The sequence below is a fragment of the Argentina silus genome (assembly GCF_951799395.1).
Source record: "Argentina silus genome assembly, chromosome: 5".
NCBI classification, from domain to species: Eukaryota; Metazoa; Chordata; class Actinopteri; order Argentiniformes; family Argentinidae; genus Argentina; species Argentina silus.
The window spans coordinates 1414928-1440174 of NC_139659.1; the positions used below are offsets into that span (position 1 = coordinate 1414928).

At 47.5% G+C, this 25247-nt stretch overlaps 1 protein-coding gene across 2 annotated transcripts in view; it reads right to left on the minus strand.

The window, feature by feature from the left end:
• The window catches only part of ptpn13 (protein tyrosine phosphatase non-receptor type 13), a 54839-nt gene that overhangs the window by 935 nt on the left and 28657 nt on the right, over positions 1-25247 (minus strand). Inside the window, exons 10-47 of one of the 2 annotated variants that reach the window (XM_083670279.1) lie at positions 23951-24170; positions 23420-23494; positions 22885-23059; positions 22045-22195; positions 21722-21860; positions 21338-21490; positions 20737-20919; positions 20081-20243; positions 19464-19905; positions 18037-18140; positions 17393-17452; positions 16012-16101; positions 14206-14313; positions 13413-13544; positions 12749-13215; positions 12155-12283; positions 11109-11202; positions 10750-10835; positions 10203-10392; positions 9361-9575; positions 9133-9231; positions 8359-8798; positions 7559-7718; positions 7007-7168; positions 6501-6669; positions 5536-5746; positions 5078-5163; positions 4812-4873; positions 4103-4258; positions 3505-3670; positions 3125-3211; positions 2448-2554; positions 2268-2323; positions 2075-2172; positions 1446-1594; positions 1131-1221; positions 479-816; positions 76-291 (exon numbers count right to left, since the gene is read on the minus strand). In XM_083670279.1, the coding sequence (XP_083526405.1) occupies positions 76-291; positions 479-816; positions 1131-1221; positions 1446-1594; positions 2075-2172; positions 2268-2323; positions 2448-2554; positions 3125-3211; positions 3505-3670; positions 4103-4258; positions 4812-4873; positions 5078-5163; positions 5536-5746; positions 6501-6669; positions 7007-7168; positions 7559-7718; positions 8359-8798; positions 9133-9231; positions 9361-9575; positions 10203-10392; positions 10750-10835; positions 11109-11202; positions 12155-12283; positions 12749-13215; positions 13413-13544; positions 14206-14313; positions 16012-16101; positions 17393-17452; positions 18037-18140; positions 19464-19905; positions 20081-20243; positions 20737-20919; positions 21338-21490; positions 21722-21860; positions 22045-22195; positions 22885-23059; positions 23420-23494; positions 23951-24170 (6229 nt within the window). Of the gene's footprint in view, positions 1-75; positions 292-478; positions 817-1130; positions 1222-1445; positions 1595-2074; positions 2173-2267; positions 2324-2447; positions 2555-3124; positions 3212-3504; positions 3671-4102; positions 4259-4811; positions 4874-5077; positions 5164-5535; positions 5747-6500; positions 6670-7006; positions 7169-7558; positions 7719-8358; positions 8799-9132; positions 9232-9360; positions 9576-10202; positions 10393-10749; positions 10836-11108; positions 11203-12139; positions 12284-12748; positions 13216-13412; positions 13545-14205; positions 14314-16011; positions 16102-17392; positions 17453-18036; positions 18141-19463; positions 19906-20080; positions 20244-20736; positions 20920-21337; positions 21491-21721; positions 21861-22044; positions 22196-22884; positions 23060-23419; positions 23495-23950; positions 24171-25247 lie in introns of both variants that reach the window. The other variant, XM_083670278.1, reaches the window with a different exon arrangement.

The following is a 25247-nucleotide window of genomic DNA, read 5'->3' on the forward strand; positions in this document are numbered from 1 at the left end:
AGAAATAAAAAAACTAGATTATACAGCATTGGATTTTCACCGTGACAAAAGCCATGTTGTTATTGCCATACGTACGTCAGAATCTTTGCTGATGAGACCCAGTACCACGTCTATGCAAATAAGGGTTCCTGATCGGCCAATGCCTGCACTGCAGTGCGTAATAATGGGTCCCGATTGGTGGATGTGCCTCATATAGGATATGAAGGTTAGCAGCTGTTCTGGCTGGGAAGGTGTTCCGTGGTCAGGCCAGCCAGTGTAGTTCAAGTGGGTGACCCACTGGATGTCATCCGTCTAGGGGAGCAAAAACAATACACAACACATCGTTACTGTCCTCAGCTGAACAGAACACGTTCCTTATAAGGACAACGCACACGGACCAACTTTACATCGTACTGTAAACGCACCAGATCTAGCCAGAAGGCTAATTTGAAATCGGTTTGTCCTTGGTAGTTAAAATTAAAACGAAAGAAAATCTCACCTGGGTGTCTTTGACCTCGATAAGGCGGATGACAAAGTTGTCCAGGTGCTGGTCCTTGACCAGGGTGATCTGTAGCCTGTCGTCCACCATCTGGGCCGTCCTGGGGGTGTCGGGCCAGTAGCGCTGACACTTGACCTTCCCTCCCTCCACCTCCTGGGTCATCATGGCTATGACGTTAGACTTCTGCTCCCACACCATCTGCCAGAAGTCGCTGAGCGTGGTGGGGAGGGGTCCTTGGCAAGCGATGTACATGAAGCTCTCATCCTTCACTGCCATGTTGATGAAGTTGGCGTTGATGTAGCCGCCGTCTTTACCCAGGACAACTCTAGTGGTATCGACTGGCGAGAGGGGAGGAAACAGAGTAGAATGCTTTATGTTGTTTGTTTACATACTGTTTGTCTGTTTACATACTGCATTGGGCTACTGTTGAAGACAGAGAAATAACTATGAATTTGAGATGAGATACAACAGTGTTCCCTCAACCCTCTACCAGTGGAGACTAGGATATCGGGGGAGGAGCTCATTGTAATGCATGGAACGGAATAAGGAATGGTATCAAACACACATTTGATTCCATTCCATGCATTACAATGAACCCTGTCCTACGATTTCTACCTTCACCAGCCTCCCCTGCATTCCACAGTATACTTACATGGGACAATGTTCTTGTAGCGATTCTTCTTCTTGTTTTCCTTCGTCTGACCAATCAAACAGTCATCCAGAGGTTGCAAATTCTGCAGATTCTGTAAAATAAGAAAGAAACGTCAGAAACCTTTACTGATGTTGTTTTCTACAATGTACACTAAATTTCATATATTACTTTTACATAATGCACGTCTCAAAATGGTCATTTGTAGCCTAACCACATGCTAGCTGATCACAATGTAGGATGTGTGCTAGCACATGGTTACAAACTTGATATGATATATGATATGATATGATAATCCAAGTTAGACAGAGAAAGTACCTCAAACTCCTGCAGAGGGATCTTCTGCTCCAGCAGTCCTCTCAGCATGCGTACCACCGTGTTGAGTTTGGGCCCGGCGTACTGGCCGTCCGGAACCACCTTCACCAGGGGCAGGGAGGTCAGCTCCTCCTCGGTGATGATGGGCCCGTCTGAAGACAGGGACAGCAGAGAAACACACAGTCTGGTCACTATACAGTACCACTCTATGGTCACAGATTAACTCATTTCGTACCAAGGGTTTGCAGCCAATCAAAGTATTGTTGCTTGGTAAATACCACATAAAACACTCTCGGTGGTGAGTGTTCCGGAATTCTTTGGCAGTTAGTGAGTTAAGTGAGTTAGGCCTGGACTATATCACACTTTGAATAGGGATCTTTTGGCCGTGGACTATCCATGGTATATCATGTTCATGGGACTTGACTAAATGCACAGTACACTGCATGTCACAGGGGAGGCTGGTGGAGGTAGAAATCGGAGGACGGGCTCATTGTAATGCACGGAACGGAACCATTCCTCATTCCGTTCCATGCATTACAACGAGCTCGTCCTCCGATTTCTACCTCCACCAGCCTCCCCTGGTATGTAATGAAATGTGTAACTCTGCCAAACTCCGGCTGCAGGCAGCTCACCGTCAGTGAACTTGGAGTTGACGTTCTCTATGGGCAAGTCATCACTGCCCCACGTGATGTCATCGTCCTCTGGCTGCTCAGCGCTCATCTGCAGATAGCTGTCAACAACAAACAAAACAAACAAACAGATTTAATGCTCATCTGGGTCTCTATTAGATTCATATGAAGCTGGAAAACATTCTGTTGCCCTTACCTTTCGTTTAGTGGGTTATCGACACTTTCCTCTTTCCATTGCGCTTTCCGGGAAGTCTGGAAGAAACCCCACACAGGACACCATACTTAGATCAACGGTACTACCAGCTTTATAACATGCACACAACCTCAGAGCAGTGGATTTGAGTGGGAGACGCCTTAAGACCCATAGTGACGGTACCTCCGGGGAGTCTTCTGGTAGAGAGGAACCGTCACAGTCTGTGTCCTCAGACAGCTCTGTGTTCTGCTCTGCCTCCCTCCTCCTCTCCATGGAACCCACATCGTAGTCTGGGTAGGAAGAGTCAAACATGGGAGATCCAGGTGCACACATGACAGTACGGGTCCGTATGAGAATACCAGACATATGAGAACTACCAAGTGTGATATGCATGTAAGATTCTGTTTGTGTTGCCATATTGGAAAACTGACGTCAAAAATATGATGCACTTGATATCTGCAGAGCGAGCGTCAATACCACTGAAAAAGTGTGTAAACATGAAGATCGATGGAAAATCTAAAATAGCCTATGTGTCCTATATAGTTAGGACCTGTTTTTATGAAAAAAATCTAAAACAAGTTAAACTTGATTAAATTAAAAAATTAAAAATAAAAACAGAGAAAGCATGAGTCAGTGCTCAACGTTTGGGATGGTTACCCTTCTCACAAGCAAGGCCATATGTCCTATACAGGGGAGGCAGAAATCGGAGGATGGGCTCAATGTAAAACGTGTTTGATACCATTCCTCATTCCATTCCATGCATTCAAATGAGCCCGTCCTTCGATTTCTACCTCCACCAACCTCCCCCTGGTCCTATAGACCACATAGTGCGAAGGCCAGACGGTGTTGCAGCCAGTTACCTATTGGTGGAATGGCGGGAGGGCTACTGGACTTGTCATCAGGAGGAGTGCCCAGTTTAGTCTTCACTCCACTGTCCTCACTGAGGTCTGAAATCACAACGGTCCTATAGGTTAGACTGGAGGAACAGCACAACACTGAAACCATACACAACATTTAGAAAATGAAGGTTCAATTATTGGCCAAAGGTCTGTCTCAATCAATCAATCAATCAATCAATCTAATGGACTTTTTACAAAAATGTTTTGTCACAAAGTACTTAACAATATAAACATTAGCCTGACCGTAGAGCCCCAGTCTGGATGCAGAATACTGACTAGGATACATCACACAAGGACAAACGGTGTCGGTGTGTTAAGGTGCTGCTCCCTGCGTACCGTACCTGTGTTGCCGTTGCATTTGTCAGCGTTGATGGGGAGATAGGCCAGGTACGTGGTGGGGCTCTGGTCAGGCGGCCGGGACACGACGAGGTGCACCAGGCCTTTGGCCTTACGAATAGTGGTGACGGCCTTGGTGTGAGATACTCCCGTCATCAGCTCCTCGTTCACCTGGACACACACACACACAGACACAGACACAGACACAGACACAGACACACAGCTGTAAATCCTCATAGCTGTGTTCCATAATAAGAATCATGGTCCAAGAGCACCGTCTAGTGGCCAACGTTTGTCATTTCAGGCTTAAACATACATAACAGTAGAGTCAGCAAGATTGATATCGTCATAAACACTGGGGCAACATCCTGCTTGCAGACGTCAAATCTGCCTTGACTTTCATTATAAGCTATTACTAAATGTTAGCCTTCCTTTGTGGCACGACCCACATTTGAAAATGGTCAACAATAGCAGTCTATGCAGATTTGAATCGTTTGTCGTTGTCGTTCGTTCACAGAAGGCTGCCTCGGTGGTTTCTGATGAAGTCATCTTGCTGAGTCTACCTTTAAAGCACCTCCTGATAACACAGTGGATCAAACTCACTTTGAGTAGTCTGTCCCCCACTTGCAGCCTCCCTGTGGCGTCCGCTACGCCCCCGGGAGTGATGGACTTGACAAAGATGCCTCTCTCTCCTCCGATGACGGAAAAGCCCAGGCCCCCAGAGACCGGCTTCTCCAGCTCCAGCTGAATGATCTCCTCCTGAATGCACGAAATAGGATTCTTTTTCAATTCCATTTAATAACCTTTATTGACCCCCAAGGAACACTTGTTTCTGGGCGTCTGTGGCTGGTGATGTTCTCTACTCTCATCCACGACTCTGAAAAGGGTCATATTCTGTTTCTGCCCAACCTGATGCATTAGTAATGTGTTGGTGAAGTACAACACTCATATAAAGGAACATAATTGAAGTACTATATATCTACAGTACCAGTACCAGTAATACATCTACAGTAGGAGGTATGTACAGCACCAGTCAAAGGTTTGAACACACCTTGCCAAGAGTGTGCAAAGCTGTCATCAAAGCAAAAGGTGGCTACTTTGAAGAATCTAAAATATAAAACATTCTGGTTTATTTAACACTTTTTTTGTTTACTACATAATTCCATATGTGTTCCTTCATAGTTTTGATGTCTTCAATATTAATCTACAACGTAGAAAATAATAAAAAATAAAATAAAATAAAAACATTGAATGAAAAGGTGTATCCAAACGTTTGACTGGTACTGTATATGTAAAGATAGTAAAGTGTTACCTCTAAAGGACATAGTGTTGCCAAAGCGTCGGTATCTCTGCGATCGCCCCCATGGATATAGCCTTCAACAACAAGAGGAGAGACACTGTAACATCACACCGACACGCCAGGTAAACAACAACTCACCGTTCAGAACAACCACAATGTTACAAAACTTGTTTCTTTACGCATAAGAGAGTCAACACTTATCACAACGCTGCAAATCCTTTCAACTAAAGGATCAAATCGATGATTTTTACACTTCTGCTTCTCAAGTGATTACATACCATTCATACTGGTGGAGACTTTTGGGCTGTTGTTGTTGTTAAGAAATGAAACGCTCTTCTGGCCTGGTAAAACAGGCTTTCCATCCCTGTAGGGAAAAGACAAGCATAGATATGTCATCAATGTAGGCCCAGGATAATTAACTGGTAATTTACCCCAGGGTTTCTGAAGAGAGGACATGGTAAAATGTCGGATTATTGAGTCATTTCTCCTCACAGGGTCAAACATACAACAACACAGTGGTTGTTTTTTCTCTCAATGACATCATGATGCTCTTCATTTGGCCACTTCTGACACTCTTCAATCGATCCCATCACTTCTGACACTCTTCAATCGATCCCATCGTGCCAAGAGTGAAATAAATATATGTACAGTAACTGAAAGAAGATCAATACTGGTGTGACCTAGTTCTGTGTGTGTGTGTGTGTGTGTGTGTGTGTGTGTGTGTGTGTTTGCTTACCTGGTGGCCTTGAGTGTGAGGTCCTGGAGGGAGAGTTCCAGCAGCCTGCAGCTCTCGTTGAGGGTTAGGTCTAACGTGGGAGCCCCGTTGATGTAGTGGATGAGGTCCAGCTGACGAAGACTCCCCTCCTCCAGCGCCGCCGAGCCAGGCAGGATGTCCTTGACGAAGAGCACCCCGTACACGCTGTCACTGCCCCCGTCCAGCACTAGACCTATGAACAGAACACATGGTCAGAACACATGGTCAAAGCCTCTTACTCAACACGGTGCTATTGAGATTATCCATCCATTCTTCGCAGGTGGTATTCACATACAGTTATTGAAGAAGTTAGCTCGTTCCCCAATCCACAATATCTTAGCTGTAAGTATGACCAACCCAGCAGATGGTATGCCTTCTGCAGTATGAGGGGCCACAGCCAGACCACGAGGACGAGAGCAACGCTGGTCTCACAAACATGCACCAACTCCCTTTTCAACTGCAATCTAACACGCTCACATCTTTCTGCTTTTTTTTTTTTTTGCCCAGAAAACATGAACCCTGCCCATGTGACGTACAGGCCTGGCTTTGTTTATGATGATGGTTATCGAGGCGGTTGATAACATGAGACTGACAGAAGTCTTGACACACAACAAAGCAGGAATGAGAGAGTCTTACAACAACACTAGAACACGCCTTACGGCTCCTTAGTGTCATTAAACCTGTGACACAGTAAAAACATTCTAAAACAAACATTTGACTAATTATGTAGACGTAGGATAATATCTAGATGTCTTGGATAGGACACTGACTAGAAGACTATAATGACTTAGACCTCATGTCTAGTTAAGTGCGTCACTTTTAGGAGTGAGATTACAGTTCCTAGTTCTGTAAAGAGTACTGAGATTTTCAAAAAGTAACTTTTTAAATAAAGTTACTTTGACGATTTAGATTTTGTTTTTTGGGACAACTGAGGGCTACTAAGTTACCCAGGTTTTCTTGGCACTGGAAGGAGATGTCGGCCAGGAGGTGGGCGTCTATGGGGGGCTTGGGGGCCTCCAGGACCCTGCCCACCACCAGGTCCACCACCCTGGGGGAGGCTCGTACCAGGTTGACCACCTCCGTGTGGCCCATGTTGGACACGTCCGTGTTGTTCACCTGCAAGACAGGAGGCTCCACACTTAGAATAAGTAAGTTAGTATCGTAAAGTTACCTTCACAGAGGAAAACATAGTATTTCAAGAGGTAACAGGGGTGTCCAATGCCTTCTAGGATTTAGCATGTGCGGTAGGATCGGACTTTTAACCGAATGTTTACTGAACACACTGCAGGGCCGACCCGAACCATACTGTACACACTACAGGGCCGACCCGAACCATACTGTGCTGGCTTGTTTATTTCCCTTTCTCGTTGTCATCTCCTGCACGGTCACAGCGACTGCGGTGGACGAGCCCTGCTGGGTTGGGCTCGGTGGTGTAATTGGGGTATAAGTGTACCATTATCATCCTATCCCCAGGCCTCAGCCTGCCGTCTCCCTTGGCCGGGTCCTGGATGATGTCATGGATGTAGCAGCCCAGGTCAGGACAGTTTCCTTTGGTCAGGGTAAACCCCAGGCTTCCTTTCTCCGACTTGACCAGGGACACTTTCAGCTCCACGTCCTGAGAGAGAGAGAGAGAGAGAGAGAGAGAGAGAGTGGGTGAGAGAGAGAGAGGTGTCACACTGACACTGTAAACACATTCAGCTATTTTATCTCATGGACAATAAAGTTTCCTTATCTCAAATGACTAAACACTATACAGGTACGCCTTTAGGGAGACATTTTCCCATGAACACTTAAGGCAGCCATCACCCGCAGTGTAATATGGATATGAGAGCAGAACAAGCGTTGTCCTTGCTTTGACTAATAACACTACAACTGGCCTGCAGGGCTGTAACTGCCTTAATAACTATCATCTGATTTGCACTGACCGCCCAGCAAAACCACTCCTTGTGGGCTAGATAAAGTGCTTTCAATGGAATTGAATGGAACAGATAGACTTGGCTCATACAGGCACAAACTCGTCCATCTCCTGCCCGTTGTCTGGGTGGGTGAGGTTGAGGGGCATCGGCAGAGGGGGTGGCAGGGGGTCCGGACTGGGCGCTCCCGGGGAGGACAGCCTGGGCTGGGGGGGACACTCCGGCTCTGAGGACAGGGGGGAGGAGGGACACCTGAGGAGACATACAGAAGGACAAGGTGACTCTCTCAGCCTGCTGGGCTTGGCATCTCCCTAGACACGCACGCACGCACACGCGCAGGCACGTACGCACGCGCACGCACACAGGCATGTACACACACACACACACACGCACGTACACACAGACAAGTACACACACACACACAGGCAAGTACACACACGCACAGGCACGTACACACACACACACACACAGGCAAGGACACACACGCACGTACACACACACACCGTACACACACAGGCAAGTACACACTCACACACACCTGCTAAATCATTCAATGGAAAAACTACATGGCTTCTCATGGGTCTGGGTAGCAATGTGGGATCAGTGCATTTGACACCGAGCAAGAGACAGCAACCTGTCTGATCCTTATCACAGACAGTAACTTCATAACATCAACACAAGAGTTCCCTGATCTGAACCCATCCAAGAGGAGCCATGAGGCTACGAGCCATCAGAGGGCGCTATTCAAACAGTTATCGCATGAGAGGCTAGGATTATCCTACACACACTGAGGCTTTATATTCTATGTGACAACACGCTGTATGCATCAAACTGTCACCATCCTGCCATCCCCCCCCATGGCACTCCTGAAATGGTACAACCCTCCCCTTACCTCTTGCCGAGGTCGGACCGGCACAAGGACTGGTTGGGGGAGTAGTAGGCTGAGCGGATGGTGTCGTCCAGCGGGCCAGAGGGGGTCTGGTACTGGCTGAGACGGCTCCCTCCTGACCCGGGGGCCAGGTTGTTACTGGGGGTCTGGTAGACGCTGCGCTCCCAGGACTGCCTGCTCTGCTCCAGCTCCAGGGAGGGGCTGAAGGCCTCCTCCACCTCCCCGTCCTCCTCCTCCCCTCCTCCCCCGTCCGTGCTGTCGCTGTAGCTGTCCCTGCGGGTTGGGGACTTGAGCAGGAGTCTCTCCAGGGCTTCCTCCACGGGACCCAGTCCCAGGCTCCTCCTGTCCTCGCTGCTGCCCGTCGGGGAGGCCGTCTGGGCCAGGCTGTGGTCCGCCTGGGGCTGGGGGGGGTGGGCCTCCTTACGAGGGGACGCCATAGGTGTCTGTGGAGACGAGGGGTCGTACCAGTATGCACTCAGTAGACATATACAGTAGTATATTTAGGGCCAAGAGTTTTTCGTAATCACGACAAACCATCATTATATCAAAGCTCACAAAAAAATACAGACAAAACATGAGGTGTTTAACTCACTAACTGGCAAAGAATTCCGGGACACTAACCACCTAGAGTGCCAAATGTTGTATGTGGTGTTTACCTAGCAACAATATTTAAATTGATTACAAAATTAAGCATATCATTTATGCATTTTTGGTGAATAAAGTCACCCTTGGCACAGAAGGAGTTAATGGAGGTTGTGGACAACAGGAGAGCCTCACCAGAGCGGAGGTGTCCATCTCAGGTAAGACCCCCAGTTCTGGTCTGCAGAGACGCAGAGTCACCTCCTGACCCGTCCCTCGCAGCGCTGAGATCACCTCCTACCAGAGGTCAAAGACAAGGCAACACACTATTCAACAACAATGGTCAGATACATTTGTGAAAATACTTGTAAGAAGATAGTATTTGAAGCAACAGCAGTGTTGGACCCATCCAGAGGACATACGTACATGCTGTGAGAGGCCTTTGAGAGGAGTCTGATTGACGCGGAGGATGACGTCACCCACGTTGATGAGGCCACTCTCAGCAGCCGGTTGCCCGGGAAACAGTTTCTTGACCCTGACCATGCTGGAGCCGAAGGGCTCGTCTGGGAGGTTCTCCTCACGGCTGAAGCTGAAGCCCAGGCCTGACGAGTTCTTCAGCAGACCAACCTCAAACACGTTGTCTGGGCAACAAAGACAGGAACACACGCACAGTAACATTCTACATCAGAGAAATATGAAACATCAATGAATAACTGTGGATGCAGATGACACCCCAGGGTTCTCCCCAGGATGCTTGTACAGCGTGACAACGGATTGCAACATCAAAACCCTTTTTCGCATTCATTCATGTCAAAATGAGCAAAAAATCCTGCGGAAATGCTGAATTCACTGAGGAACATCATGCCGCTTTCACTTTCGCTTTCTTTTTTAACAACGATGATCAAAGATGGCTACTCCATCATTACTAAAAATATAACTGAATTTGCCTTCAAATGTTTACATAGTGGCGCCGCCAAGTTCACATTCTTTGGGGAGAACCCTGCAACCTATTTAGCCGATGAGTGTGTGTTCCGTAAATGTTGCAATCAACATTCAGCCAAATGAGCCTTCTATATATATCTATATATACCATTCAGCTGACGCTTTTATCCAAAGCGACTTACATTGCAGTGAGTGCATACATTTTTCTGTATATACTAGCCTCTCTCTGTGGTATATCATTTTTTGGGACATTTCTTATTCTACATGGAAAACTATTTCCAACTTTGCGGCTTCTCCTCTGTTGTGTTGGACTGTGCAGCGCTCACCATCAGTGAGGAAGTTGTACTCTAGCTGGCCCCGGCTGGGCTCTGGACCCTGGTCCGACTGCAGCTGCTGATCCTGGTGTTGCTGCTGCTGCTGCGGTTCACTCTGCACTGGAGGGGTGCACTGGGGGGTCAGGGGCGCATGGACGCTGTCGGCAGGCAGCTGGCCCTTCTCCAGCAGCAGGTGGACCATCTGAATGAGAAGGGGGGGGACGGGGTTGGGGGACGGGGGTCTATTTGAAGCACCTTGCTTTGAGGTGCGATAGTGCAGTATAAAAAAAAGGTGTATTCATAGATCTATTCTTAGAGAGTCATAGGGCATTATGGGACATACAGACTGAGGCTTGTGAGGCCCTTTAACGGTGACATATGCCAAATGAACCACAGGCTCTTATACGTGCTGGAAGGTAAGTCTTACTAAAGATGGCCGCCACTGCTCAGAAAACGCAAGCCGTTTCAAACGGAGGAGAGACTACTGCATTGTGTCCTTCATTAGGACTCCTAGTTCTTAACTCTGCTGTCAGGACAATGAAGAGTCATCTGGTCTCACCTGCCCAGTGTCTCTCAGTGTCTCCACTGCCTGCTTGTGAGTAGCTCCTCCCAGACTCTTCCCGTTGACCGCCACCACGCGGTCACCTGGCAATCAATCAACCAATCAATCCAACTTTATTTGTGGCACATTTCATCCATAATTACAATACGACGCACTAAAGACAGCTACTATTGGTCGTCTGACTCAAACAATAAGACCCGATAAGCCTTTAGATATTGAGAACATACTACAAAAAGCCCTTATCCAAAGTCTCAGTCCAAGTCAGGGCGTGTGTTTCGTAATCAATATAAAAAAGACATTATTTCAAGTGTAAACCCAGCATGAGTGTATTCTTCTAACAGGTGCTGCTAACTGACCCTTCTGGATCCTTCCATCCAGTTCCGCAGCTCCTTTGGGGATGATGGCCTTCACATAGATGCCTCCGTGTCTGACGGTGGTGTTCAGCCCTCCCTGGGGAGCACAACAGCGCGTTAGTCAACCTTACCAACGGAGAGATCGGCCAAAATGTAGAAAGACTGCTATTCTCTACGGGGATGGATGTTTGCAACAACTGACTCTTGTTTCTAGGGTTACAGTGCAACTATCAGATGCATACTGGATCAATTGGGTGCTCATCTTTATCTGATTGTGTGCAGTGGAGTGTTAACATGAAAAGATTGCATGATTAAAATGAAAGACATTCAAATCTCACAATAAGCATAGAAAGGCCTATTGCACATTATTCAAAGTCAACATTACTCTATTGAGTTTGTCTAAGGGACTGAATCTCCCAGATCTAAGTAGCTCAGTATGGCGCCTAATATGGAACAGGGAGCTGTTGTTCCCTTTGCAAGAAAAGCATGCTTTCAAATCATGGAGATGCAGATGCAGAATCAGTCAGAGGGAAATCACACTGGTCACACTCGAGCAAATCAAAGTGGTCAAGCAGCAAGCGTCTAAGCAGGCGTTAAGTGGGAAGATCCAAATAATTCACCACAGTCGATTACTTTCTGGTCCCTTACGTAAGTTGCTTTGTAGGACAGAGGGATCATCATCAGAGCTCAAACTGCTAAGTACTTCACCTACTGTGCCATTACCTACATGTTGTGCGCCGTCCTCAATTCAAAATGTCTGAGAAAAATAAAATCAGCATGCAAAGACCTTCTATCCCCAAATGAAGCACACGAACCTTCTATCCCCAAATGAAGCACACGAACCTTCTATCCCCAAATGAAGCACACAGACCTTCTATCCCCAAATGAAGCACATGAAGCACAGAGCTTCAAAACGCAAACAGTGCAGCTACAGGGCAAACAACAAACAACAACAAACAAACAACATACACAAGAGTTATGAGATGAGAGGAGGGGGAAGAAGGAGAGAAAAAAAAACAAGAGAGAGTGAAAACCTTTCCGAACAGTACCGTGACACTTATGCCCAGGCTGCTGTCCTTTTTGGACAGCTCAACGTCAAATAGATCTCCTGGTCGGAGACTATTGACCCCTGGGGCATTACCACTTAATTTTCCCATGATGCAGTGGGGAGATAACTCCTGCAAACAGAGAACATTGCAGGGTAAATGCACTGTTAACATGCTAGAGCATGCATACAGACAGACGGAGAGAGAGAGAGAGAGAGAGAGAGGGAGAGAGAGAGAGAGAGAATAGAATTTGTTTTCTAAAGGAAAACTGCAGCTGGATGCAGTTTACTAAAAGATGACATGCAGAGTTCTACTGTCTTGCATTGGCATTCTAAAATGCAATGACAGTGGGACAGAATTTAAACAGGCAATTAGTTTAAGTCAAGAGAACGTCAAGCATTTCAGAGGCTGTTAACTGCATGTACTGTGCTGTATCTTTGTAGTCATGGTGATTTGGGGACACCAACACACATTGTATGTGAGAGACTTTCGGGACATAAGATACTGTTTAACATTACTAAGTAAATACTACATAAATAATGTTTCTCTTGAATCTGAGCTTGGAGAGACCTTCACCCAAACGTTCCCAGGCCCTACCTTTTTGAGCTTTTGCTTATCTTGACTATTCGAGTACGTCTCCTCATCCATGTCTGAGTCCCCCCTATCCGAATAATCCAGGTCTTTAGGAACGTCTGGGATCTTGGCTTTCCTGGTTTTGGGTGGCAAGGCTGGAGGTGCAGGGTCAAGGGTCATGGCGGTTGGGTCAGAGTGGTGGGCTACGGGTGCATTGGCAGCAACAGCGCCCTCTGCAGACGGGCTCCGGTGGATGCCATTGACAGGCGTCTGGGGCACGATGGCGCCGTCCGCCCTGGAGTCCTGGGAGCTGAGGCTGGCGCTGTGCCTGACTGGGGAGGTGGGGGAGGGGGTGGTGGCGCTGGGGAGAGGAGGACTAGGGCTGGCTGCCTGCTCCTCAGAGGAAGACCCATAGTCCAGCTCCTGTCTCTGGTTGGTGAAGATGGAACTGGAGGCTTTGCTTTTGTATGGGACAAATCCTGATGGAGACTCTGATGGAAAAAGAAAGACTGGTTAGAAGATCAGTCTTTTAAAGGGATAGTTCACTCAAAATATGGCATGTGAGCAATATGGTCAGAACAGAGTTGAGGGTCAATTCCATCCTTTGAAATTGAATTGAACTTTTATAGGGAATTCCCATGTAAAAGTGCAACAATTCCGATCCTCATCAGTCCCCCCCCCCCCTTACCTTCGTAGAGTCTTTCTTTGGGCTGAGACACCACCAGTGTGACATCATCCGGGGCGCTGTGGAGGACGCCGATGGCTGCCTTGTGGGGGAGGCCCTCCAGGTTCACGTCATTCACCGAGATCAGACGGTCCCCTGAGGAGGAACACTCAGACTATCAGTGACACCGCATTCTGCTGTCACCTTGGACTGTCAACCAACCAACCAACCAACACGTACATACTTCAAAACCCATCCTGCTTTTAATCTCTAACTATTTGGTATTGTCTTTACTGACTGTGCTTTTGTTTTGCTTTTTATTTATCTATCTATTCTTGTTCTCTCCATAAAATGTGGTGTCTTTGAGTACTGAGAAAAGCGCGATACAAAATAAATGCATTATTATTATTATTATTATCATTGTTACACTTGTACATCATCCCACGTAATGTCAGATGTGCCACACTACGTAGACTTCGGTCTCAGAGAGCTAGCGACTAGGTGTGTACAGTAGGCTTTTGTTTCAGTCCAGAACTAACAGACTAATACACCTTTTACAGACTAATACACCTGTTTTAATTACCCAACTAATCATAGATCTTCGGTCTGGACCTCATTAGCTGAATCAGTGATCATACATCATGTGATATTGGGACTGAAACTACACATCCCATTAAAGAAACGACACATCCCATGAACTCTCTCCAGAGCCGCAGTTGGAGACCCCTGATAATCCTCATAAGGATGTCATCAGGTTACAGTATGAGTTCAGGTGTTGCCATGGTAGTGATGTATTATGTAGTTATCAGTCACTGACCAGGCTTCAGACAACCGTTGATGTCAGCAGGCCCCCCGGGGGTTATGGAGCTGACGAAGGTGCCCAGGTCCATGCGGCCAGAGTTCTCACCTCCAACTATCTGAAACCCTGTGCAGACAACACAACATTATGACCAAGAAAGAGGAAGAATGAAATCAACAGAGGCCTGCTTATCCTGAGGAGGTATGGCCGAAAATGTAAGAGATTTGTACAAACTGGTTTAGCCTTGTACAAACTGGTTTAGCCTTGTACAAACTGGTTTAACACTCTTCTACTGTAGTGAGAAGCAACTATTACGATTTTGAATGTGCCACCATTTCATATAGGAGGTGGCGGAATGAACGCCGTTCAACCCCTCCAGACAGTGACGGACAGCCTCTCTAACCCATTAGCATAGCCACACATCCGCGGTGGAGGTTGATTGGTGGTACTGAAAACCAGGAAGTGAACACTCAAATGAAACGTTAATATAAGTGCTCTGGTAATTGTTCGTTTACGTTCAAACTAACAGCTTGATAGGCTTGAATGGCTTCCGTAACCCCTGGTTACACAATAAACACCAGCAGTAGTGAGATATCCTTTAAAGGCACAATCTGGAATTTGTTTTTATTTCAATTCACGATATATACACACTCACCGAACGCTTTAGGAACACGATACTAATACTGGGTAGGGCCTCCCTTTGCTTTCAAAACAGACTCAGTTCTTCGTGGCGTTGACTCCACAAGATGTTGGAAACATTCCTTTGAGATTCTGGTCCATGATGACATGGTTGCATCACGCAATTCCTGCAGATTTTTCAGGTGCACTTTCAAGCTGTGAATCTCCAGTTCTACCACATCCCAAAGGTGTTCTATTAGCTTCAGATCCGGTGACTGGGAAGGCCACTGAAGAACACTGAACTCATTGTCATGTTCATGAAACCAGTTTGAGACAACTTTTGCTTTGTGACACGGTGCATCATCATGCTGGAAGTAGCCATTAGAAGATGGCTAAATTGTGGTCAGCAACGATACTCAAATAGGCTGTGGCATTCAAGCGATGATTGATTGGTATTAACGGGCCCACACCATTACACCACCTCCACCATGAGAAGGTGTACAGGTGTTCCTAATAAAGTGCCCAGTGAGTGTATACACCCCTGGATTATTGAAGAATATAACGTATAAATGCCTTGTGTGACCATCTTATCCTATCATACATCAAAATAAAAGGTTTCTTTTAGCTCTTTTTTTTATTTTTTACAAACACAAGAACGTAAACAAACAGTCACTACTATCATCATACAGTGACTACGATTAACCATACGAGTAACCATGATTTCATGGACTGTACAGTAACTACTATGTGGATTTCATGGACTGTTAATCCTTGCAGTCTAGAGCACATCTATGAATTTGGGGTTACAGTTCTCCAGACGAATCCCTCAGCTGTATAACAAAACATAACAACACAGCATTTTTTCCTAAAAAACTAATCCCAGACTGTGGCGTTAAAACACTTTCCTTGATCTTTTAAAGAGCGAAAAAAGCATCTCCCTTCTATTTTTGAGATTCATTCATCACAGCTGAATGTTGTGGAGTGGCAATTGGCAGCAGTGAATGAGGTTGTTTTTGTCTGAGCTTCAGGCTTGAGTCTGATAGATGGCTGGTTTAGTCACACAGGTTATCAGTGTCTCTGTGTCAACATGGCTGCAGCTCCCAACCATCTATTGCTTCCCAATCTGTCATACGTTGTTCTGCACAACAAGATAAACACACACATACACACACACACGCACGCACAACGCCCAACGCACACACTTACCCAGGCCGTACTTCACATCTTTCTTCAGATTTACTGTGGTAATCTCCCTCTCTGGGGATGGCAAGGCATTCAGCTTCTTCTTCAGAGAATCTGGGCAAGAAGAGACGGGGGAGGTGTTTAAGAGATACTTTTATGCAAGCATGTGTGTAAAGCTACAGTGTGTGTGTGTGTGTGTGTGTGTATGTATAAACTATATTTCACATTTCAGAGTACATTTATTCCCTTCGATCAAAACAGAACAAAAAGGTCGTAAATTCAATTCATAAAAGTTTATAGGCAGTTTCCTGCAATACAACACACCAAAGAATTGGCTGCTTGTTTCTGCGGGTAAACGGGGGGGAACTCCGGTTACATAACGCCGCGCTAAGCAGCGCATCAATCAGCGAGATAAATCACTTATCAGAAAATGCGAAAGCAAATGCGAGCGGGCGGCGTTATCTCTGGCCGGCGACGGGGGCAGATGCGTCACACCGCCTCGGCTCACAACTGGAGGAACAGCCTGTATTACACGGCTGGGAGCCCAGCCAATCGGTTTCACGGGGGGATCAAACGGCTTAGACTTGAGCGTATCCATACATCACTGTCATTCAGCCCAACAGTGGCCGCTGTTCAAGGCCGGGGGGCTTTTAGCGCCAGTAGCTAATGGGGGTCTAACAGAGAGGCTAAGCTAGGATAAAAGGGAGGGGTCATGCATCTCTGTGCCAAGCATTGAGGTTGTTAAGCGGAGGAACCGAGGGCAGAATTCTGCGCACAGCTCGAGCGGCCATGAGGCACGGTGTTCCGATTTATGTAACTGTAGTTTAGGGTACGCCAGGATCTCCAAAGAGGGAGGGGGAGAACGGAGGTTTCATCTCGGTTCTCCACATGAAGGAGTTATGCATACAGGCCTACAGTCAGTTACTTCATCGGACAAGGTTTAGGTACTCTACTTAAACACGTTTCATACAAAACCAGAGATGCACCAAAGTAAACTTCTAAGGTCCTATTGCATCCCAATCTAAAGAGCAATGACTTGTAGAGAATGACAGCCCAGAGAGAGAGAGAAGAGAGAGAGGGAAGAGAGAGAGAGAGGGAAGAGAGAGAGAGAAGAGAGAGAGAGAGAGAGAAGAGAGAGAGAAGAGAGAGAGGGAAGAGAGAGAGAGAGAGAGAGAAGAGAAGAGAGAGAGAGAGGGAAGAGAGAGAGAGAAGAGAAGAGAGAGGGAAGAGAGAGACAGAGAGAGGGCGAAGAGAGAGAGAGAGAGAGAGAGAGAGAGAAGAGAAGAGAGGGCGAAGAGAGAGAGAGAGAGAGAGAGAGAGAGAGAGAAGAGAAGAGAGAGGGAAGAGAGAGACAGAGAGAGGGCGAAGAGAGAGAGAGAGAGAGAGAGAGAGGGTGTCTACTTACCATTGACAGTCAGAGAGGCAGGCGTGGAGGGCAAGCCAGAGCTGCTGTGCATGCTCACCCCTAGGAGGAGAGAGAACAAGGACAGAGCTCAACAGAAGACAGACAGCCTGCTTTCACACACACATTACCAGGAACCAATGACGAATGAGGAGGAATTGAATGTTGAATATGAGCGGATGTCCCTTCATATAAATGATAAGAGACCAGTATGTGGACAATCAAACAAACACACACAGACACACACACTAACACAAACAAACTGAATAATCATGAGACACCACAGAGATGCAGCTACAGAATAACAATTGTTATATAAGCAGTGTTTGTTTTTGGTGTTTCTCCCTTGACGAATGCGGGACAACAAAGGACAGATGTGCTGGGGGGGGGGGGGGGGGGGGGGGGGGTAGGGGGGGCTAATTCTCTCCTCTGATCTGAAAGTAGAGGAAAGACTGGAGACAGGCCTAACAGGAAAGAGGAGTAGGAGTGGATGCCAACAAAACTTTCAGCCATACAATGCCTCTGGCAATACCACGCACGCACGCACGCACGCACGCACGCACGCACGCACTTCCGGACGACAGACAACAGGAGGACAAAAACAGCGTCCCATCCACAGTGTCACAGCTGGCAGGAGGAGTCCTGACCTACGACGTAAGCGTGGCCACTCTCGTCCATGGAGGAGTCGGATTCCTTCTGGAACCTCTTGAGACTCCAGGCGGGGCTGCTGTGGGCTGCGGAGCCAAAGGCACTGGGGAGAGGAGGGAGGGGAGGGGAGGGGAGGGGCAGAGAGAGAGAGAGGAAGGGAGGGAGGAGAGGCAAATTACCACCCAGACGGAGCAGAACAAATGCAGAGTGTGTTCTTTTTTTTATCCTTCAATCTTTCTTCGGGTGTGGGAGAGGGGAGGGGTGTCTCTCCTGTTAATAATAAAAAATAAAATAAAAATTCTTCTAGTATTATGACTGCCAATGGCCCCTGGTCTGAGCATTGATTACTTAGTCTTATGATGACTGATGGATAGATGATTCACTTACTTAAACAAATGTATTTGTTGTAAGTCGCTTTGGATAAAGGCGTCTGCTACATGCCATAAATGTAAATGTATTGTAAATGGGGGTGTGGGAGGGGGTATGGGGGGTGTGGGAGTGGGAGGAGGGAGAGGGTATGCTGGGTGTGGGAGGAGGGAGAGGGTATGGGGGGTGTGGGAAGGGGGAGGGGGTACTGCAGCAGCCTTGAAAAGAACAGAAATTTTCAACATGACTGTATCTGAATCCCATTACTAATTAAGAGGTTTTAAAAAGTCTGATTGTTCCCTCTGAAGTTATGGGGGTGTGAAGCTTTTTCTGCATGCAGAAACGTCTCCCAAAAACACCCCACCCAAATGAGATGAAGGAAGAACTGGCACAAAAACAAGTCAGCACAGTGTCAGCAGCAGCAGCGCGCACACACACAGACACACACAGACACACACAGACACACACAGACACACACACGCACACACACGCACACACACGCACACACACGCACACACACTCTCTCTCTCTAGAGGGCTAATTAAAACCTGGAGATAGAGAGAGAGAGAGAGAGAGATCTGGCAGGCAGACTGAAGAGTTCCACAGTAATGAGTCTCTTGTAGGTAACCCCCTGGCCTAAGGTGAGCTCACTGAGCGCTGCAAAAGCACTGTTTTTATTGAACAGCTTGGTGTTTCTACAGAGCAGTAAAACTGTGACGTGGCAGAGTTAGGTACTGAGGTACTGATAGATATAGGGAAAGACAGCAGCAGATCTGCTATAAAGACTGTCTGCATTTTACTACATTTGTTCTAACCTGACCAAACTCGGCATACATATTCTAAAACTTCTTGTTAATGTATATTTTTAATTGGAGAATAATGTGGGGACAAAACATGTTACATTACCCCCCCCCCCCACCATCTAACTCAGTTTCAGAGTTTGTTTTCTATCAGTGGATAGTTCCCTATAGTTTCCTATATCAGTGGATATCCACATCTTCTAGTAAAGCGGATATACCAACATCCTGTACGCTGTCTGAGGTGAGCAGTGTCCACTTACGTGTCCTGCTGGTGAGGAACAGAGATGGAGTCTGTGTCAGAGCTGGCTCTGTGGTGGGAGGCCAGCAGCTGTGCCCGCGTGTTCAGCCCCCCGCTCTGGGACTGGCTGTAGGGCACCACGGCCACCGCTGCCCTGTGCTCCGGGGACTCTGGTACCTGGCCCAGGTTGTGGTGGGACCGGCTCATCATCCGGGGGTTAGAGTGGTGGGTACCCACGGCCGTGCCCATGGCGAAGCCCGGGTAGAGGACCTCGTCTGGGGCGTGGAGGCGGCCTGACGGGGCCTTGTTCAGGGCTACTTCCGAGTAGGAGATCCTCTTGAGGAGGTCCGTGTCGGAGCGGGCCGAGGAGCTGGGGGCTAGGCTGACGGAGCTGATGGCACGGCCCATGCCTTCCACCCCTCCTGGGCTTAGGGAGTACTGCAAGCTGCTGAGGGGGGAGTTCTCTGTGGGGGAAAAAGGGAAAGTTGATAGGGAGTTGTTCTGTAGTAGAGGCTATTTGCTAAATGTAAAAAAAAAAGTGCCACGCTGTTCCAAAATCCTGGGGAGAACCCTGCTTATGTCTCCTTACCTAGGTCCTGCTCATGTCTCCTTACCTAGGTCCTGCTTATGTCTCCTTACCTAGGTCCTGCAGCTCCTGGTTGTTCTGGCGGGCCTTCATCTGCAGGTGGAATTTGTGCTGGGCTGAGCAGAGGTGCAACAGGTACTGACACGTCTTGTTGCTGTCTGTCTGGAACAGGTGTTTGATGCCGTCTGACGTGTTCTGGAGGCAGATCTTCTTTTTCTAAAGAGAGAAGCAAAGCAGAGTCGAGTCAGAGAAATACTCCAGAGGCTTTCCTTCTGATCCATTGACTTGAAATGTGGATACATTGAAAGGGACTCAGACCAGGGACACCACTGTTGTACTCTTATATTCAGACACACTTTCCAAGGAACTTTTTTGAGATTCTTCACTCCTCTCCTTGCTCGCTTCTTTCACAAAGCGCAAAGATCTGAGGTTCCTCTGCTGAGAACTTTCTCCTCCAATGCGCTTTGAGAAAGAGGCGAGGAGCGAAGTGAAGAATCGAGGAAAGTTCAGGAATCGAAAAAATTCACTCCCTAAGTTTACTTCGTGTTTCTGAATATGTTAGATTATTTGAGTACAATTCGAGTGAATGGAGGAGAAGATCTAGGCAGAGGAACCTCAGAACTTCTCCTCCGGTTCTTTTTGAGAAACTGGTGAGGAGAGAAGATCTGAGAAGAACAGACTTCAGATCATCAGATTCACCCATACTCACTGTGAAGGAGATCTTCTTGGTCTCCCTCCAGGGGAACCTAAGGACTGGGGTGCGGTTTCCATTCAGGACCTCAAAGATGTGCACACCTTTAGAGTAGACCCCCAGCATGATGCCTGTCTGGGACCTCTTTTCAGGGAGGACCCGGTGGAAGTGGACCCCGTACTCTGTCAGCCTCTGGCTCACCTTCAAGGACAAACACAGTATCTAAGACTATGGCTCAAGACAGGGATTAGCTTTAGCATACACAAACATCAGACAATAAGACACCATCATGGCAGTCATCCACAAGCATTGCCAATGGAAACAGACAGTGCAACTGGGTTTTTTTCTACACTGCCGTAGGCCTACAGCAGAGGCCGGTGAAGGGAGAAATCAGGAGGACAGGCCCACTGTATCGCATAGTATGGAATGAGGAATGGTCATCAAACACGTTCTAACCACTGGCCTACACATGACTATGTGGCCAACAGATAATCACAAACTAAACAAGCGTCTGAACAAACAAAGTTAATGTGGAGCGAACCGATCGTTTCATCTTCATGTTATTTGGGATTGACAGAGAGGCAGAGGTATTGTCTTGGGCTTCGGTCTTGGCCCGTACCTTGAGGAACTCAAACTCTGTCTCCGTCTCCGTGGCACCGTAGTATGTGCTGTGCAGTTTGGGCAGTTCTTCCTTGATGGATGTCTGGTCAATCTTATCCAGCACAGAGACGGGGAGATAGTGCTCCAGTCTGAAGTAGGTCTTTCCATGGAGCTAAAAGAGACAGAGAGGACAAGATGGCTTCTACACACCTATAAAATAACATCGTAGGTAACAAGAGTGTAGGAGAAAGATGAGAAGAGAAATGGGACTGTGTCCACTTTCAAAACAAATATTTATCAAAAAGTGCAATGTGTCATTCATATAGACCTGCCACATTTCTTCCCTCATATTGAATGTCTCTGTGGTTCACGTGACTGAAGTGGTACGGTGGAGGAGGGATACCTTAGCTTGGTAGTCACCGAACTCTGCCTGCAGCGCCAGGGACGCCAACAGCATGGCATTCTCCATGTCACAGCGCATCCTCTCCTCCAGGATGTCCTTCCTCAGCTGCAAGTAGTACTGGTGTTTTGTCATTGTGTGCCTGTGTGGAATGGAGAAATGATTAACAATATCTATCGATCACTTATGTCATCACAATCACTTCTCTGTTCCTCTCTCTATCTCTCCATCTCCCCATACATCTTTTCCTATCCATCCATCCACCCCTCCCTCCATCCATTAATGGAGTAGGTAGTTCTACTTCAGCATGTGAGTGAATCTCTTACTGTATGAAGTTGACGTCGTCCAGGAAGAACTTGATGCGTAGGAACAGGTTGAAGCTGACGTCTGGCTTCTTCTTCTTGGGCTCCTCCTTCCAGCCCTCCGGAGCCACCTTAGAGAGCTTGGCGTCGGGTTCAACGAAGAAGAACTCGTTATCTGCAGGAAGACAACAGAGAGAGCCGTCATATCTGCAGGAAGACAACAGAGAGAGCCGTCATATCTGCAGGAAGACAACAGAGAGAGCCGTCATATCTGCAGCGGAATGATAGAACAGGTGACTCATCACCTTCAATGAACCGTCAGGAGATGCAAATAAACAGCCTCGTTAAAAACCAAAACATCAAGTCAGTCACAGTACTTAAAGGGTCATGAGTGGGAGGCAGACTGATTTAAGTGGGCTGCAGTCATTCATTACATATCACTATGAGAATAGATTTAATACGCCTACCACGTCCCCCAGAGACCCCCTAGGCACTGGAAATAACAAGTAACAACTCAATCTTGAGGAAACTGTTGTAGACATGGTGTTTATTTCTTAGTTGAGCAGAGGTGGGTAGGTGGTGGAGTACAGTCTGACATTCAGATATCAGGGGAAATGTGAACAGGGAGTTAACTCAGTGTGTGTGTGTGTGTGTTAACTAGTGTCTGGACTTTTCTGCATGGGTTTGTATGGGACATCATCTGGGAGACAGCTGCTAACAACTGCACAGACACACACACGGGCATGAGCAGAGGCGCGCGCACACACACACACACACACACACACACACAGACACACACACACGGACACAGAGACACACACACACACACACACACACACACACACACACACAAACACACAGTACCTTTAAGGCAGGCCAGGCCAAAGAGGTGGTGCTCCACCAGGCCCACGTGTGCCACCACCATGTCCAGTACGTCCTTACACACGGCCTTGAGGTCCGAGCTCAGCTCCAGCCTCTGGCCATTCAACAGAACCACGCCCACCTTCCGCTGGACCTCCTCCAGCTTCCCCCGCTTGTTCTGGAGGGAGGGGGACAGAGAGAGAGAGAGAGAAAGAGAGAGAGGAGAGGGTAGGAGAAGGAGAGAAGAAATAGGGGAGAAGGAGGGGGAAAGGAGGGGAAGAGGAGAGAAGGAGGGGAGAGAGAGAGAAAGAAAGAAAGAAAGAAAGAGAGAGATCCATTCCATTACTCTAACCACACGGCACCACAGTACAGGCCCTGACCACCCTGCTCCACTGGCCTGGGAGGACAGCTCTCTGATCAAATTAAAAGAACAGTTCCCTCTACAATCACATTAAACAGAACCATGTAAAGCCATGGAGCCTCACCATTATTGAAGAGGGGACATTAAACAGAACCATGTAAAGCCATGGAGCCTCACCATTATTGAAGAGGGGACACTTAACGGAACACAGGGCTCGCTCGTCATCTTCACAAATTCAGGCCCAAAGAAATTCTGCAGCACGGGAAACAGAAAAACCATGGTACGTTTCAACATGCTTGCTTAACAATCACACTCGTACGATCATTTTCCAGTCTACACAGCGTCTTCAATGAAGCACTCATACAGTCGGTATTGAACAGAGGCAGTGGAATTATGAGAGACATGAACTCACTGCTGTTCTATAGCTCCAGACCTGAGAGAGAGCTAGCGCAGAGTTCTCCCCAACCAAACCTTTATTAAACTATATATTTAGTAATGATTAGAGTAACTATCTTTATTAAACTATATATTTAGTAATGATTAGAGTAACTATCTTTTGCGAAAGTGAAAGCGTTATGATGTTCCTCAGTGAATTCAGCGTTTTTAGCTGCATTTCGTTTTTCGCATTTTGACATGAAAAAACCGCGAGTCGGGTTTTGATCCTGCAATCCAGCGCCTCTCCTGGGGGGAGAAGCCTCATGGCGGTACCTTGGGTTTCCGGTGCGGTAGTGTGAGTGTGCCGTCCAGGGACTCCCTCAGGTCCAGCATGGAGGCGCGGGGGAGCTCGTTGTCGCCGGGCCCGGGGTAGAGGTTGGAGCGGGACAGGCGGTTGGCCAGGTGGGCCTGGAGCCTCTGGACCTCCTCCTCCTGCCTCTGCAGCATCAGCTCTGCCCCCACCAGCCCCTCGTCTGCTGCCCCCTCATACAGCCTGCGGGTGACAACCATAATAAACACACACACAATAAACACACACACACACAATAAACACACACACAATACAAACACACTGTAAAGCATGTACATGTAACCGAGTGATAAACCCTGAAATACCGTGTACAGCCTGCAGATGACATACAACACACACACGCACACACACACACACTGAGGTTGCAGTTTCGAGACTCGTGTGATCAACTCTGAGTGCTCACACAGGGACTGTTTGCACCAACTTGATGTCGGTCACATCCGCATGCACACACACACACACACACACACACATAACTGAGTTGAAAAGGTGACAGTCACCCCTCGAGTTGAAGCACCCCTACCCACGCCATCGAATTGCAAGCTTTTCAGTGGCGTAGCTGGTTTACATTGGGAAATTTGGACGGGGGTCACATCAATTCAGAGGTTACAGGTTCGAGGCTTGTGTGAGTAACACGACGGAGAGGTGACCGACTACGGTTGCGGTTGAGGTTGAGGTTGAGGCTGAGGTTGAGGCTGAGGTTGGCCCTGGAGGCGCCAGATCTAGAAATACTAAAAAAAAAAAAAGAACCGCAACCAAACTGACCCAGAGAGACTGTCACATGAAGGGGACTCTCATGAAGGGGACTCTCATGAAGGGGACTCTCATGAAGGGGACTCTCATGAAGGGGACTCTCATGTGATACCAAATCTTAATCTCAACGGCTTTAAAAGTCATGGTTCAACTTAAAAAATCTGAAAAGACTTAGAGAGGATCATTTCTTTGCAATGCTTTTAACTTCAGTGTCAAAGCCGATTTGGGCTAGTACTGCTATCAACACCAACTGGAGAGAAGGGATTGAACGGGCTACTGAAACCAGGCTGTGCTCTCTCACTCTCACACACACCACACACACACCACACACACCGCCCCTGCGATGACAACAGAGATTAGCATTTTAGCATTGAATGGAGTTTTCACATGAGAATGATCTCAGAGGACAGGCATGAGATGTGAGCAGGCAGACCCAGCTGTGGAGAGTGGTGTTGGACAGTCTGCTTCATGACCCTGTGCCCTCAACACACACACACGTTACCATAC